This window comes from Acinonyx jubatus, chromosome A2 (genome assembly GCF_027475565.1).
Source record: "Acinonyx jubatus isolate Ajub_Pintada_27869175 chromosome A2, VMU_Ajub_asm_v1.0, whole genome shotgun sequence".
Lineage (NCBI taxonomy): Eukaryota > Metazoa > Chordata > Mammalia > Carnivora > Felidae > Acinonyx > Acinonyx jubatus.
The window spans coordinates 117,578,791-117,595,287 of NC_069383.1; the positions used below are offsets into that span (position 1 = coordinate 117,578,791).

Sequence of the window (16,497 nt, forward strand, 5' to 3'; positions counted from 1 at the left end):
TGGTTAAGCAGTATTCTAGGTGTGTATCTGAGGGTGTTTCTGAATGAGATGAACATTTAAAATGGTAGAATGTGTAAAACAGATTGCTCTCTCCAGTGTGAGTATACCTCAACAAATTTGAAAGCGGAAATGCAACATAAAGGCTAAGTAAGAAAGAATCCTCTCTGCCTGTCTTTCCTTTGGGACATGAGTCTTCCCCTGATATCACACTCAGACTGGAATTACACCACTGGCTTTCCTGGGTCTCCAGCTTCTCAATTATACATCTTGGGACTTCTTATCCTTCATAGCTGAGGGAACCATTGCCTTATAGTCTATCTATCTATCATCTATCCTATTAGTTCCATTTCTCTAAAGCAACTAGAGTAATTCAGGAACCTTCTGGACAAAAGGAGATCATGTGTTCATATACAATATAGCATTTATGAACCTGGGATGTTCTACCCAAGTTGTAAGCCATGCCCGATGTACCCAGCTGCAAGGCCACTGCAGGAAGGGACCTGCTACAGCATCTCTTGAAGTGTAACCCTATCCAGCCCACCTTAGCACAGTGGCCCCAGAACACTCTTACTTCTCCAGCTTCTGTTGCCCTAGGTTCCAGGATCCCAAGCACCAAGCTGGGGCCTGGCCTATTTAAGGGAGAGGGGGGGAAAGCAGAGGATGTGTGGTATGCTGAGTTCCAGCTATGTAGCCCAGCCAGGATGGAAGTATCCTGGCTCATGTTCTTTGCCGCTGTGAAGACTGGTATATTTATTTACATTAACAATAATTTCAAATGGGGCATTGGAAATATTATTAGAAGAACACCACTGAATGTTTAATCTGACATATTAAGAAACTAAAAAACTGTTTTAAATGGCCAGAAATCTGTTAGCTAATATTGAGGCAGGCACATTCCAAACAGAACATCAACAACGTTACTAGAATATAAATGATAATCAGACAAAGTCACTCAATGACTAAGGTGGGACAGGAAAAAAACAAGGCCACTCCACAACTGGGTCTGGAACTAGTTAGAAATAAGGATACTCTGCAACCACAAAAATGATATCTCCCTTTTTCAGCTCTCGAAAGTGCCTACTACTTCTTTGTTAGTGACAACTCTTGCTCAGCCTTTATCTTCCCATCCTTGGAACAAACATTACCAAGATGTACAACCATCACCTTATGTCTATTTCCTTAGAGGATCAAAGCCAAAGCCTTTGTTTCTCTAAACTTCCTAAAAATCACCGATCTCAGCCCCAAACATATAATAAATGACATCTGAACTCTTTCATAATTAAGAAGTTTTGCTGACAGGAGCTTCTCTTCATGAAACAAGTTAAATAAATCTAACTGTGTTTGACTACAGACGAGCTCTTAATAGCTCTGGCTGGTGAACTTTGACATAACATTGCACAAGGAAGCAGCTACTTACTCAAGGTCATGTTTGACATAAAGAGGAAGAGGTTATGGAAACTAACAATGCAATTACTCAGAGAATCTCAGTACAAACCAAAGTGACTCACGGAAATGCTTTAAAACATACATCACCAAATGAAGAAGAAAGGAAGGAAAGAAAGAAAGAAAACCTGACCAAGAGAAGGATCTTTTAACATATTAGCTGGTAACTTGTTGGTTAAACAATCCAAGTCTCAGGCTAAATGAGATCATTCACGTTAAGTCCTGAGTATAATGCCCAGCAGAAATTCAAAACACATTTTTATCTTCATAATCCTCATCATGATCATTCTCTTATTACTATGGATTATCAGTTGCTACAGATGATTATAACAGAATGCATGCTCACTTGTATATGCATGCAAACATACGAGCAAGGAATGTTTGCCTAATTTAGCATATTTGGAGTCTGCTCTTTCATCACATGAGCAAAGGAAGAGGAACAAGTAGTACTCACATTGAGCTGAAGTTCATCTGTCCACTGTCCAATCAGACGGTAACCAGGATTGGTGGTGTTTGTTGTCTGGTACTGAAAGATGTCATAACGCCCTGGTGCATCCCCATTCTTGTTAAACATTACTGGGGTGCCTGCACTACCTGAGGGAGGCAAGAAAATAACAGATCTCATAAACAAGATTCCTTCTACCTCTTAGGCCTTGGGTGATGGTCCAGAAACCAGCTGATGAGCAAGGTAACTGGTGGAAAACCCCATTATTTAATGGTTCCCCCCCAAATGGGCAATAGGCAAGTCAGCACTATGGTCTGCGGATTCTTATTATAGAGGGTGGAAGGTGACCAGCCACCCCCTTTGAAAAGTTATATGTCTCAGTATTTCTTAGTATTTTATACAAATCTGTCCCCCTTGAGAAGAAAATTAAATGCATTATTTTCTAGGGACTATCTTAACTTGTATTATTATTTTAGTTTCCACCTAATGATTGACTGTGGTTAGTAAAGAACCATTTCAAAAATGATTAATAGATTTTTAAAAGAAAATCTAAGAGAATTATAAACAAGCACACAAGGAAAAAAGTTTATTTAAATATGTACTTAGATATTAATTGCACTTAAACATATTTGTTGATTATTTCTAATTTAAATGATGAGTCTAAAATGCTGAGCATTAAACCTGGAAAGTGTTTAATAGATATTATTCTTTTCTCAATATCTCAATGTGGGTCTTACTTTTTTAAAATGTGGGTCTTAGGATGAAACCCATTATTTTGGCAGAATTAGGCACTGAAGTCAATTTAAAAAGTCTAATACATCTATTGTGTGTCTGGGTGTGTGTATGTGTGTGTACATCTTTTGGAAATTAGATATTAATGAAAAGCTCCTTAGTATTAACCACATGGAACAACTGAAAAACCATATATAGAGAAGGAAAAATGGGGGTTCGGCTTACTTTTAGCAACAGTTACAAAGGATTCATCAAAAGTTGGCACAATGAGTGTTCTTTCTCTTACGATCCCTTGGCAATAGGATAAATACCACTGGCCTCAGGGTATATGACTGGTATCTGCTCTGTAAGTTAATACTGGATTGATAATTTTCATAGAAAACAATGGTATATTTCCTGTCTTTTATAAGTAAGTTAAAGATCATTTATAAGCTGCAACAGAATCACTAAGAACAGAAGTTCATCTTGCTAATTTTTCATGGGGAAGGGTAGGGTAACTTCGGGTAATGAGAATGAAGCCCTTTTGAGAACTCTCATTATAAATTTAAGACCCTATGATGGCAAAGCTCTACATTTGGTTAGCAAGGTCATTAGCTTCTGCAGAATTTGGGGCAAGATGATATTTGCATTAATAACACGGATGGAAAAAAAAAGGCACCTATACTTAAGGAAGCAGGCATGATGCTGGGTGACCACAAGTGAATGATCACTTAACACAGAACAGAGTTAGAAAATGGGTCCAGAAAGAGAGACAACATACTAAGTCATCAGAAACACACAGAGCTACAATCCTGTGCATAAAGTTACCTCTAGTGAAAGAGGCAGTTCAATATATAGGCAGGATACAGGAACAGTTAAAGAACTCCACACCATCCTACAACCATTTGGCACAGTATTTTATGACATTTTGTTATTAAAAATGAAAAAAAATGGAGCTTATGATAGGCTTAATAATGGCTCCCCAAGTATTTCCATGTCCTAATCCCCAGAACCTGTGAATGTTACCATACATGTTAAGACTTTTTACAGATAATAATGAGGGATCATGAGATGGGCTAAGACTATTTTAGATTACCTGGGTGAGCACAGTGCAATCATAATCATCCCTATAGGTAAGAGGGAGCAGGAATCAAATGAGGAAAGAGGAAGGAGTTGTGATCCCAGTAGGGCAGGCAGCCCTCACAAGCTAGAAAAAACAAGGAAACAGATTCTTCCACAGAGTCTGCTGAAGGAACCAGCCCTGCCTTCACCTTAACTAAAGCCCAGTGAGACCTGGGTCAGACTCTCGAATTACAGAACAATAAGATCATAAATGTATGTTTTTTAAGGCACTAAATTTATGGAATTTTTAAAGTAGCAATAGAAAACTAATCAAGAGCTGGAGGACACAGAACACCAAACTTCTTAATTTTACAGGTCACAAAGTATACTTAGGTTGAAATTCCTTGCCCCAGGGTCACTCAGCTAACTAAACTAGAATAGTGCCTAATAACTGGCTTTGGAATCCCCAAGAAGGGGTTTTAATTCCAAGAACCACCTACTATATGTGCGACCTTTATCAAGTTATTCTTTCTGCTTCTGTCTCTGACTGTCCCTAGTGACACCTTTCTCCTAGGGTTAGTGAGGATCAAATGTAATAAAGTATATAAACTGCTTATTACCATGCCTTTTACATAACAAATGCTCAATAGATGGTAATGATATTTTTAACTGTTTTAATTGTTTTCTGTTTTTAAAGAAAGTTCTGCCTGGTTTTATTAAAGAAAAATTTTGTGTGATTTACTTTACACCAATCTGTACTGGCAAGCTTCTAATGATATCAGAATCATCCGGATCAATGATAGCCAGTGTGCACACACGTACTCCCCCCCTGCTGCCCCCAACTCAATATTATTGTCACTGAAGTGATGGACAGCAGTTTTGACCAACATGGCATAGTACTCTATTTCAGATTTCCTCAAGGCTGGGCAGGTTTTGGTCAAGATGAGCAGTTTTCTTAGCCGCATCAGATCATTTCCAGTGTCTGCTTGTACACCAGCGTGTACTTTCCACTTTTCGTAATGAGTTGGAGCCTAGGTTGATCAACTGCACTGACTTTTTCATCTTCTTCATAGCCACCATCTTCCTGCCTTAGGGGCAGAACGGCCTCAATGAAGAGAAGCCACCAAGTTGGCTGGGAGCGAGAAAGGAAACACTTCTATTTTTTTATCATTGTTTTATGTGCTCATATCTCAAGACCAAAACACCTGCCTTCAGATATTCAGGCTGTCTTTTAAGGCAGAAAATCTGTCTCTCCTAACTGGTATCTTATTTTAATTTCTCTATCAGTGATTTTTTTTCCCAAAGAGTAGACTAGAGCCCATTCTGATGATGTACACTGACGTATGAATAGCATTGCTTTGGTGCTACCAAATTGAGTCAATGGGTGCATTTTGTGTGGCCAAGGGCACCATTTCAACTTATTTCTTCTATGTTTTATCTGAAAGCTATCCCCAGGGCCCACAAAAACACCCAATTTTATCACGAGAGAAAGCTCTTAAGCCTTCTCTGTATGCTAATCAACATAAGCTTTTTCAGTAGAGAGACAGAGAAAAAAAACACATACAACATCGATAACAAAAACAGCTTTTTAATACAGGATTTCCACTTTCAGTGAGCTCTAAGCATAAGGAAAAGAAACGAAATCTGGATTCCACATGTTATTAGCAAGAAAATGAAAATCCTATCATTTCACAGGAAGATATTAATATTCATATGCTCACCTTTCTTTTCTTCCACATTGGATGCTAGGATTCATGTTGTGCTTTGTGGTAATTCTACAGCTTCTATTCATTAAATACCAGGACTTGAGCTTTTCATAGTCTTTGAGACGAGAGAGCAGTAATACTGGAGGCCTGGGGCTCCAAAGGGTCTCTAGCTCACCAGCTAAATATTCACCAAAATGAGACACACCGCCTAATCTTTCTCTCTTCTTACAATCTTTGTTAGGAGAAATGATTCTTGTCATGCCCTTTCCGTTCTCATTAAAGTTCATGCTTAAAAAAAAAAATTAAGGCAGAAGAGCTGAACACTTTATCTAAGTGATGACTGGTAATAGCATATTGTGTGGCTTTGACCTTTTTGATGGATTCTATAATGCAACTGGGCTTATTATTTCCAGGGTTTTTTCCACACAGCTCCTTTTTAACAGTATCCCTGAACTTCTTGAAAGAGAATAAAGGGGATTTTGTTCAATGAAGACTATATTTTAAAAAAAGAAAAGATCAAAGAAGTCCAGAGAGGACAAAGAAGTTATCAAAAGAGAAGTGATCCCCTGCAGAAATGTCCACAGGTATCAGGGCCAGAACCCAAGGGCACAATAGTGAAGGAAGCAGGGCCACTTGACAAGCTGGGATATTGAGAGGAAACTGGATGACAGCAAGTATTTGTCTTCCACCTCCTCTATTGAATTAGAGTATCAGAATGAAATTCCTTTCTTCTAGGACAGAGAAGAATTCGGGATCTAGATTTCCCAGATGACAAAAGAATACTTTGCATCAAGGTATTTAGGATTTTTCTCTCATTTTACCACTTCATACACAGATTCCAGAAATGCTGCATTGATTTGTGTTTAATTATCTACTGCTGCTCAACAAACCACCCTAAAAATTACTGCTCAAAATAATGATGACCTGTATTTTGAAATCCAAGCAGGGCTCAGCAGGGACATCACCTCTCTGGTCCACTTATGTCAGAGGGGGCAGCTTGAAGCTCACATGCCTGATAATTGATGCTGGCTGTCAGCTGGGACCTCAGCTGGGACTATGGCTGGAGTACCCTCATATGGCCTGTTTGAGTTCTTGGCTTGCTCCCAACATGATAGCTGTTTCTGTAATACTAATGTGTCAAGAGTACCAGGCAGAGTACTTATGACTCTTATGCTGTAGAAGTTACATAGTGTCACTTCTGCATTAGTCACAGCCTCACTCAGATTTAAGGGGAGGAAAACCAGATCTTGCCTGCCAATGAAGGAAAGCTAACGTCATTTTTCAAAAAAGACAGGAGGTGTGTCTTCCTTACAAAAATATACCCCAATCTACTTTGTTCTCTGGAAACTAACAAATCTAGATACAGACACACTTCATATTAAGTACTTCACTATATAGCAATGCTATAAGATTATGTATGTGAGGTAACAAATTTGTTAAATTTACATCTACAATAATACCATCTAGTTGGATGGGCCAACACAGACATAACTAAATCATATTTAGGCTCAAGTCATTGCATTCATTTGGGATGTAGGAAAAAATGGTTGTAAATGATAATGACAAAATTAGCCATCTTTTCTCTTACTGAATAAAAGAAGGGTAAGTACTTGGTGAACCTGTAGTAGTACTTTTAGGGCATTTTTTTATTTCATAAAATGACGCTTTGGTAAATGTGAAGTTTAGAGTTATTAAATTGTACTCTATTCGTCTGGAACAAAACTCCCAGGGGTACAAGAAACTTTGTACTAAAGTAACGTAAGAGCACAAAATTAAGCTGATTGAGACCAAGAAAAATAAAAATCCTCCATAAAACGCGTAAAAAAGTCTCCATCCTAAGATGTCGGTCAGCAGGAATGATGCAATAAACCCTTATCAGAAACTTAAAGAATTGTAGTCAAGGGAGCAGGCTGTGGAGTTAGGTGCCCAAGTACCAAAGCGAGTAGCATCATTACTGTGTATATACTTTTGAACATCGTTGTTCTTAATTTCTCTATGAACCACTTTCCTTATCTATAAAAAAATCAAGGAAAATAACAGAATCTATATAATTTGGTATTAAGTAAGCCAACTCAAGTGAAGTACTTAGCACAGGATCTGGCACACAGTAATCATTTGATAAACAGGAGCACTGTGTCCAGTCGGAAGCTCAGAAACTCTAGCTCATCAGTGGGAAATGTCATCTTGACCAAATCAGTTTACAGACATTACCTGGAAAAAGAGTCAGGGTAAAGTCACCAAGGGCATTTGCAAAATCAATTGTTTTGTAACTAGGGTAAGAATGGCCATGCCATTGTTATACATAAATAAGATGTGGATACTAGGTGTTGTCCTTTCTACCAGGATCTCATTACTGCTAGCCCTCTCAGTGGACAGAACTAGGCAGCACAGGTATGTATACATATATAACATTCACAAATCTATTTATGTATCTACCCATCTGCATGCATATTAAAAGCCAAGAGTTCATTCAGGTATCTCCCATCCAAACACAACAAGGTTCCTTCTAGTTTTCTCTCATTCTTTCTAGTAACTTCTTTCTCTAACAGTAAGAAACATGGCTCTCATTATCTACAATATACTCATTATTCTCTCAATCCTCTCACATACGTAAATTATTTTCTTAATTGTGAACCCACAAGTTTACTAGCTATTGTACAATAATTGTGTACAGTTATTTTTTGCCTTTGGTCTTATAGCATACAGTCAAATACTATCTTCCAAAACTACGTGTGCTCATTTTTGATTCCCCAAACCCCTCGGTGTGGTTACATTGCTCATATGTAATATATTTAAATTTATTTATTACTATCTGTATTGAATTTACACCTACATGATGGCTAATTTTATGTGTCACCTTGACTAGGGATGCCCAGATAGCTGGTAAAACATTATTTCTGGGTGTATCGGTGATGGCATACTTGAAAAAGATCAATATTTGAACTGGTGAACTGAATAAAGCAGGTGGCCCTCCCCAAGGTGGATGGGGGTAGGGCATCAACAAGTCTCTTGAGAGACTGACTAGAGCCCAAAGGCAGAAAAAGGGCCAATTCACTGTCTCTATTTGATCTGCGACAGGTGTGTTCTTCTGCCCTCAGCACTGTTGCTCCTGGTTTTCTGGCTTTTGGACTCAGATCAGGACTTACATCATAAGCCCTCAGATTCTTAAATGTTTACCTTCGACTGAATTACAACACCAACCTCCCTGGTTCTGCAGCTTGAAGACTGAAGATAGAAGGCCTTCCCTGTCTCCGTAACTGTGTGAGCCAATACCTATAAATTAGTCTCTTCTATGTATCTCTACACATGTCCTATTGGTTCTCTCTTTGGAGAACTCTGACTAATGTGGCCCGCATTCAGGTTTATTTTAATTATTTGTTTACTTTTTGATAAGTGAAGTGTTCACATGTTGTAAAGACTCAAGACTATATTATCAGAGAAGTGGTATTTCTCCCTTATGCCTTCTACCTGATTTGCCTATTTTCCCACCCATCTCTACCTACTTCTCTTAGGTAACCAATTAATTTCTAACAGAGTTTTATACTCTGAGAAATGTGTGTAATGTGGGATGTGGTTATAGCAACTTACAATCATTACTTCAATTTACTTAGATCCCTTTCCTTTCCTCTCTCCCCTCCCACTCTTACTAATATTTACCAAAAAAGATAAATCTTAACTCCCAAGTATTTATTTATTCTTTCCTTCATTTGCTTATTTATTGTTCATAAGATTGATTTGAAATCTTATCACCAACCAGGTCTTAACAGTAAATAATTTAACTACATAACTCAGGAAACACAGAATGCCAACATGTAGAATTCCCCAAATCATGGATATTTGGTGACTCACCATTGAAATTAACATTGCGGATATACTTCAACAACTTCTTTCCCCCAGCTTGCTCCATTTCCGGACAGACCCCTCGGTAGTCGGCACAGAGATCCTTGTTCATATGATGAAGGGCATGAGCCATTGCATAGACCGCATCAATCACAAACTGAACTTTACCCTCCTGTTCATAGTTGGAATCTTTCCCAATTCTCTCCTGTCCTGCACATTAAAACAAGAAACATGCACACACAAAGATTGGTGTTGAGTAAAGCATCTAAATTTGCATTCACATCCAACTATGCTCAAAGCAAACAATGTTTTGGAGAATACAATAGTGCAAACAGCATATCCACATTTAGCTACCATATTAAGTTGTTTGGATAGTGTTTGGCATTTGACTTGGTAGTCCATTACACTAACCTTTCCGACGTATTAGACAAACCTGTGAAGCACACTCCACAAGATCACAATGGCTTTTGTAATAAGCCAACATACTGTTCAAAATATAGTGGTCCCATAGAATAAAGAGATTGCATGGATTAGAGGCTGGGACGCTATATTCAAAAGTTCAAAGCTTACTCACTCTAAAGAGGTGATGGATACAAAGGAAAATGATATAAAATAAACTAAATTCCACACGTGAACTTCTGTATATCCACTCCACCTTTTGTCTGGCTCAATGGTTGGTATTCCTGACAACTCAGGTGCTCAGGCTAGAAACCATGTCATTTTTTTATTGTTTCCTTTTTAACTCTCCCACCCACACATATCTAAGAGAAGCCAAGTTCTATCAGCTCTATCTCTGTAACACTGAACATATGCAGCCACACTACCGACATCCCATTTATGCCCTTCTATCTTCCATCAGGATGCAATCAATGCTAGATACCTCCCTTCGTCTTATCTGGTCATTACTCCATATCCATGTTTCCGAATAACAGAGCTTATCACCTCATCCTCATGCTCAGGATTCTTCCATGTTCTTCACTGCCTACAAAATAAAGTCCAAATTCTTTCTCCTGACAAATCAGAGTGTTCATCACTTTGCCCCCATCTGCCTAATAGGAAGAAGAACTGGGATTAAGTGCCCTTCACTGTGTTGGAAACTTGGCACACATTATTCTTATTTCATTCTTACTTTGGGAGTTAAACATTATTTATCCTCACTCTACAGATAGAAAAGGTCAGCTTTATAGAGATTAAGTAACTCCCCAAGATCATTTACGGGTAGAATGATTATGATAGCTCAGGTTCGTCCAACCCCAAAGCCCACTACATCTTCTTACTACATCAGCCCCGCACAACCCTTTCCCTGTAATTTTGTTGTTGTTGTTGTTGTTGTTCCAGATAGATATGACGCTCTATTTTTCTGAATACACCCCACCTCTAATGTCAAGTTATATTTTCTTATGCTCTTTACTTTACCAGAAACATCTTTCCTTCTTGCTTTCACTCGTCACAACTTAATTCCCTCTCTATGATGCAATGCAATGGTTTCCTACACTTAGTCATATTTAAAGATTTTCATCACATATAGTAGCACTATATTTTAATGCTCTACTAGGTTTCTAGATTTTTTCATTTCCTTTTTACCTTATATTGCTATCAGCAAACACAGCATGTAGTATTTAGTAGATTCTAAACAATACTTGTATTAAATTATGCATTCATTAAGTACATGATACCAGGAACTCCCTTTAGACCTCTTGATCCTTTAGAAAGAATAATAATTATCCACAGATTGCATTTCACTTTCACAGCAGAATTTCCTAAATTGTTTTCCATGGCACATTTCTAAGTGGAAAAAAAAAAAGCAAGAGGAATGCTACAACTCCAGTCCTCTCCCCTGAAAAATCAAAGGTTCCTGACAGACATTGCATTACTTATTTTTAGATTTCTTTACTGACTTTTCCAAACCATTTAATGTTATCAGAAAAATTATAATCTACAGGATGAAATTTCACAATTTCCCAAATTTTCTTGAATTTGTATTTTTCCTTTTCAAAGCACATATTAATATCTCATAGGGAAGACACTTCTATGTTTTATATATATTTCATTTAACTACCAATAACCTCATGCTGCTGCCTGTCATTGGAGCTAGGCTTTTCAGCGTGTGTACAGTAATTTTTTTGTAAAGTTTATTTATTTTGAGAGAGAGAAACAGAGAGCGAGCAGGGGAAGGGGCGGAGAGAGAGGAAGAGAGACAGAATCCCAAGCAGGTTCCACACTGTCAGTGCAGTCAGAAGCAGGGCTCAAATCACCAACCATGAGATCAAGTGAGCCAAAATCAGGAGTGAAGACGTTTAACTGACTGAGCCACCCAAGTGTCCCAGGATTTTTGGTTTTTGAGTAAGATAAAACTGATCATAAATCCATAGTGCTACTTCCAATTGAAATTCATGACTACAGGGTTTGTTTGTTTGTTTGTTTTTGTTTTTTAATTAACTTTGGCACTCTTATACCTCTACTGCCTCCCTTTTATGAGAAAAATATTGGTTCTTAATAATACCATTCTGGTTATTTATTTGCTTTATTCCATAATATAGATCATGTCAGTATATCTTGTCTAACAGTCTAAAAAGTACAGTATATTAACTGCCTTCTGAAAATAGTTTTTCAATGTTTTGCCTGTTTTGGCGATGGATTCTAAGAGTGATTGCTTTGTTAAAGAGTACATTCATATGTATCTTTTGCTAAATATTGACACATCCCCCTCTAGAGTGGGATTGCACTAATTTGCTCTCCTACCAACAGAGGGTGAGAGTGTTCATTTCCCCAAGCAACTCACCAAAGTATATCGTCAAACTTGATTTTGTCAATCAGACAGTTATGTGAGAAACAACTCCACAGTGCATTTTTATTTGTATCTTTCTTGGTATAGGGTAGGTTGAACATCTTTGCATTAAGAAGCATTGCTTTTTTTTTTCCCTTGTAAACTGTTTGTAATTTAGCCAGCTTTTACAAGAACTTTTCCTTATCTATTTTAAAAGCTTTTTGTTAATTACAAATATTAAATCTTTGAGTTTAAGTTGTAACTCTTATTCCCAGTTGCTCGTTTGTCATTTACTTTAAAAAATTTTTTTAATGTTTATTTATTCTTGAGGGACAGACAGACAGACACACCATGAGCAGGGGAGGAAGAGAGAGAGAGAGAGAGAGAGAGAGAGAGAGAGAGAATCCAAAGCAGGTTCTAGGCTCTGACATGTCAGAACAGAGCCCAACATGGGGTTAGAACTCACAAACCATGACATCGTGACCTGAGCCAAAGTCAGATGCTCGACCCACTGAGCCACCCAGGCACCCCTCATTTCCTTTTTACACACAATTTCCAAGTGAAATTTCTGTAAACATAGAATTTTTTCTAAACCCATTTCTTTTAACTTCTGGATTTTTAATTTCCACCTTCAGAATAAAGAAGATTCCACCCATGTTTTCTTATAGTCCTTTTATAATTTTGGTTTCAAAAATTAGGTATTTGATCCATTTGGAATGTATTCTTGTGCACAGGATGAGGAATAAATAAAAATTTTATCTTTTTCCATATAGCTATTGGGTTAAAACATACAAGACTTCATCTTCTGTCACAGATTTGAAGTTTCATTTGTAGTTTCACAGATTCATTACATATGGAAATTTAGTAATGAAGTCTATTTCTGGATTTAAAAGATCTGTTTCATTGTTTGGTTTGTCTATTCATGCACCAATGCTAGAGTTCCAATTATGAAGGGTAACATTTTAATAACTGGTAGAGTTAGACCTTCTTCCACATAATTATTCATTTCTTTCAAATATTCCTGGTTATTTTTGTTTACTTATTCAAATGAACTTTATTAATTGCTTGAATAGCTTAAGAAAAAAAAAACCTTGATGGTACATTTATTAGGTTTATGCTATATTCATAAATAAACTAGAATAGAAGTCTTTATGAAGGTGAGTCTCACTACCTGTGTCTTTCCTCTTTAACTTCCTTCAACTGTTCAGGATTTCTCAAAACAAAAGTTTTGAGTGTTTCCTGAAAGTTAGCTTAGGTATTTCATTTATTTTTGCTATTATAAATACAGTTTTCCTTGCTATGAATTTCTCATTGGTTTCTGGTTACATACGTAAAAGCTACTCTTGGTTTGTTGTGGTTTTATTAGTTTTCAACATCCTATCATGAAACATTTTAAACACAGTGCAAGGTTGAAAGTACTTTACAGTGAACCCACCAACTAGATTTTTACATTAACATTCTACAATACTTGTTTTACAAGGCAATTCATTTTCTCACATTAGTTTTATAACCTGCTACTTTACAAATTTATTTTTTATAGTACTTAAAAAAGGCCACCGTGAAGGCATTATGACCGCTATACAATATATACTATGGAATAGGTTCAGACTAATAATTCAGGAGATCAGTTTCTATTCTGCATTCATTGAATCATTTATCCCAGAAAGAATACCTGGAAAATAATTGCTACATTTTAAATAATATAATTTGTGAAACACTGTATGTTTTATCCTTGTCTTAGGGAGTCACCATGTAGGTGAGCTTATTAAAGGCTTTCAGAAGACTTAAGAGACAAGTTTGTCTTTTGGGCTATAATGACTTGAAAAATGTAACCTTATATCAAGAGAATCAGAAATGGCAGGTTCATTAAAAAAACAAGGTTAACTTTATTTTCTCAAGGGTCACAAGCACAACTGTTTGCCAATTTTCTCCCCTCCTTCTTTACTTGAAATCTGGTTGTCTTCAGATATTTGTACCGTGTGTGTGTGTGTGTGTGTGTGTGTGTGTGTGTGTGTGTGTGTGAGAGAGAGAGAGAGAGTGAGAGAGAGAGAGAGAGAGAGAGAGAGAGAGAGAGTAAGAAAGAGGGTTAGGGGAGAAAAAGCGAGGAAAAGAGAAATATGATCTGAACCTTCTTCGAGCCTCACTGAGTCAATACTGATTTCTCTAAGCCAATCCAATTTCCTCTGCAAAGGCTGATTTAGAACAGGCATGGGACACAATTCTAGCTAATGAGATGTAAGCAAAGTTTGGTGGAAATTCCTGAGATAGTTTACTTGTTCTTATAAATAGACATACTCAGTTTTAACAAAATTAAAGCCCAACATATACCTTGCAATTACTCTGGTCATTTTGTGTTCCTCTGGTCATTATACTGCAAATAAAGGACAGCATAAAAATGTGCTATGTATATGAAACTATAAGTAAGTTGTAAGTTAGACAAGCCTGAAATAATCCTACATTTTTTCCATGTGATATATTAAATAATTTTTCCATGTAAGTAATGTTTAATACTCCTTAATTCCCATGTTTTTATGAATGCTACACTTCTTATTCATGTACTACTGTATAATATCCTAGGGGTGTCTGGGTGGCTCACTTGTTTAAGCATCTGACCTCTGCTCAGGTCATGATCTCATGGTTTGTGAGTTCGAGCTCCATGTCAGGCTCTATGCTGACAGCTCAGAGCCTGGACCCTGCTTCAGATTCTGTGTATCCCTCTCTGTCTACCCCTCTGCTGCTCACACCCTGTCTCTCTCTCTCTCCAAAATAAACATTTAAAAATTACAAAATCCTAGCATTAACCATCCCCCCCAACTTAGCCCCCCCCCCCATAAAAACCATGAAATGAAGTTTTAAGAAATACTTTTAACATAGATTGAAGTAGAGGAAAACAGGAACATTTAATATGTTAAAAAACTTTTTGTAGTGTTTATTCATTCTTGAGAGGGAGAGAGAGAGAGCGAGCGCACAAGTTGGGGAGGAGCAGAGAGAGAGGGAGACACAGAATCTGAAGGAGGCTCCAGGCTCTGAGCTGTCAGCATAGAGACCGACATGGGGCTCGGGCACACAAACTATGAGGTTAGAGGTTTAACTGACTGAGACACCCAGGCACCTCAGAACACTTTTCAATCAACTGTCAGTTAACAGCTCATTCTTTCCATCTTTCTGATTAACTGACATATTATCATATTCTTTTCTTGGATGAAGTTAAACCTTTTCAACTTATTTCCCAGGAAAGGGTCTGAGGTTTAGATAAATGAGGAAAACTCTACAGCACTATCTTTTACTTCTTCAGCAGACAAAGTGGACTATCTTTTTTAAAGTCTTGTGATTTTCTGGAAATGGATCAATTCCTAGAAACAAAACCTTCAAAATTGTCTCAGACAGAAATAGAAAATCTGAGGAAACTAATAAACAGTAATGAATTTGTCATTAATTAAAAAACTACCAAAAAAAAAAAAAAACAGAACTCTAGCACCAGATGGCTTCATAGGGGAATTCTACCAAACATTAAAGAAGAGTTACTACCAAGGTTAATAACTGTTCTCAAATTACTCCAAAAAAAAAAATCAATAGGAAGGAAAGAATCCAAAAACATTCCAGAAGTTAGCATTACCCTGAGAACAAAACCAGACTAAAACATGCCCCCCAAAATAAAACTACAGGCCAATATCTTTGATGAACCTAGATATAAAAATCCTCAACAAAATATTAACCACATTCAACAATTCATTAAAAGGATTTTTCACCATAATCAAATATGATTAAATTTTGAGATGCAAAAAGGCTCAATATTCACAAATCAATGTGGCACACCTCATCAACAAAATAAAGGATAAAAGTCATGTGATCATCTCAACAGAACAGAGAGCCCAGAAATACATGCATGCCAATGTATGTGGCCAATTAACCTATGATGAGGGAGGCAAGAATATACAATGGAAAATGCACTATCTTCAATAAATGGTGCTAAGAAAATTGGACAGGTACATGCAAAAGAATGAAACTGGACCATTTTATTATGCCATGTATAAAAATGCACTCAAGTGGATTAAACAGCTAAATAGGAGACCTGAAATCACAAAACTCCTAGAAGAAAAAACAGGCAGTAATTTCTCTGACATGGGCCATAGCAACATTCTTCTAGTTAGGTCTCCTAAGGCAAGGGAAACAAAAGCAAAAATTAACTATTGGGACTACATGAAAATGAATAGCTTTTGCACAGCAAAGGAAACCAACAAAACAAAAGTGCAACCTACTGAATGGAAGAAGTTATTTGTAATCTATACATAAAATTTATAAGTTATATATCCAAATATATATATTGTGTCACTATCCAAAATATGTAGAGGATGTATACAACTCAACACCACCACCACCAACAAAAAACTTGATTAAAAAAATGGGGAGAGAACCTGCAAAGACATTTTTCCAAAGATGATATACAGATGGCCAACAGAACATGAAGAGATATTCAAACGTCACTAATTAACAGGAGTGCAAATCAAAACCACGATGAGATA

The 16,497-nt window shown here is 37.1% G+C and overlaps 1 protein-coding gene and 1 pseudogene across 5 annotated transcripts in view; both read right to left on the reverse strand.

Moving 5' to 3' along the window:
- Window positions 1-16,497, reverse strand: part of GRM7 (glutamate metabotropic receptor 7) — an 855,283-nt gene that overhangs the window by 271,179 nt on the left and 567,607 nt on the right. For all 5 annotated transcript variants that reach the window (XR_008297019.1, XM_027042528.2, XM_027042527.2 and 2 more), the window contains exons 6-7: window positions 9,217-9,417; window positions 1,898-2,037 (exon numbers count right to left, since the gene is read on the reverse strand). Coding sequence is in view for 4 of the 5 variants with exons in the window: in XM_027042528.2 (XP_026898329.1) it covers window positions 1,898-2,037; window positions 9,217-9,417 (341 nt within the window). In the remaining variant the exon portion in view is untranslated. The remainder of the gene's footprint in view (window positions 1-1,897; window positions 2,038-9,216; window positions 9,418-16,497) is intronic.
- On the reverse strand, window positions 4,400-4,741 carry LOC106984176 (60S ribosomal protein L30-like; annotated as a pseudogene).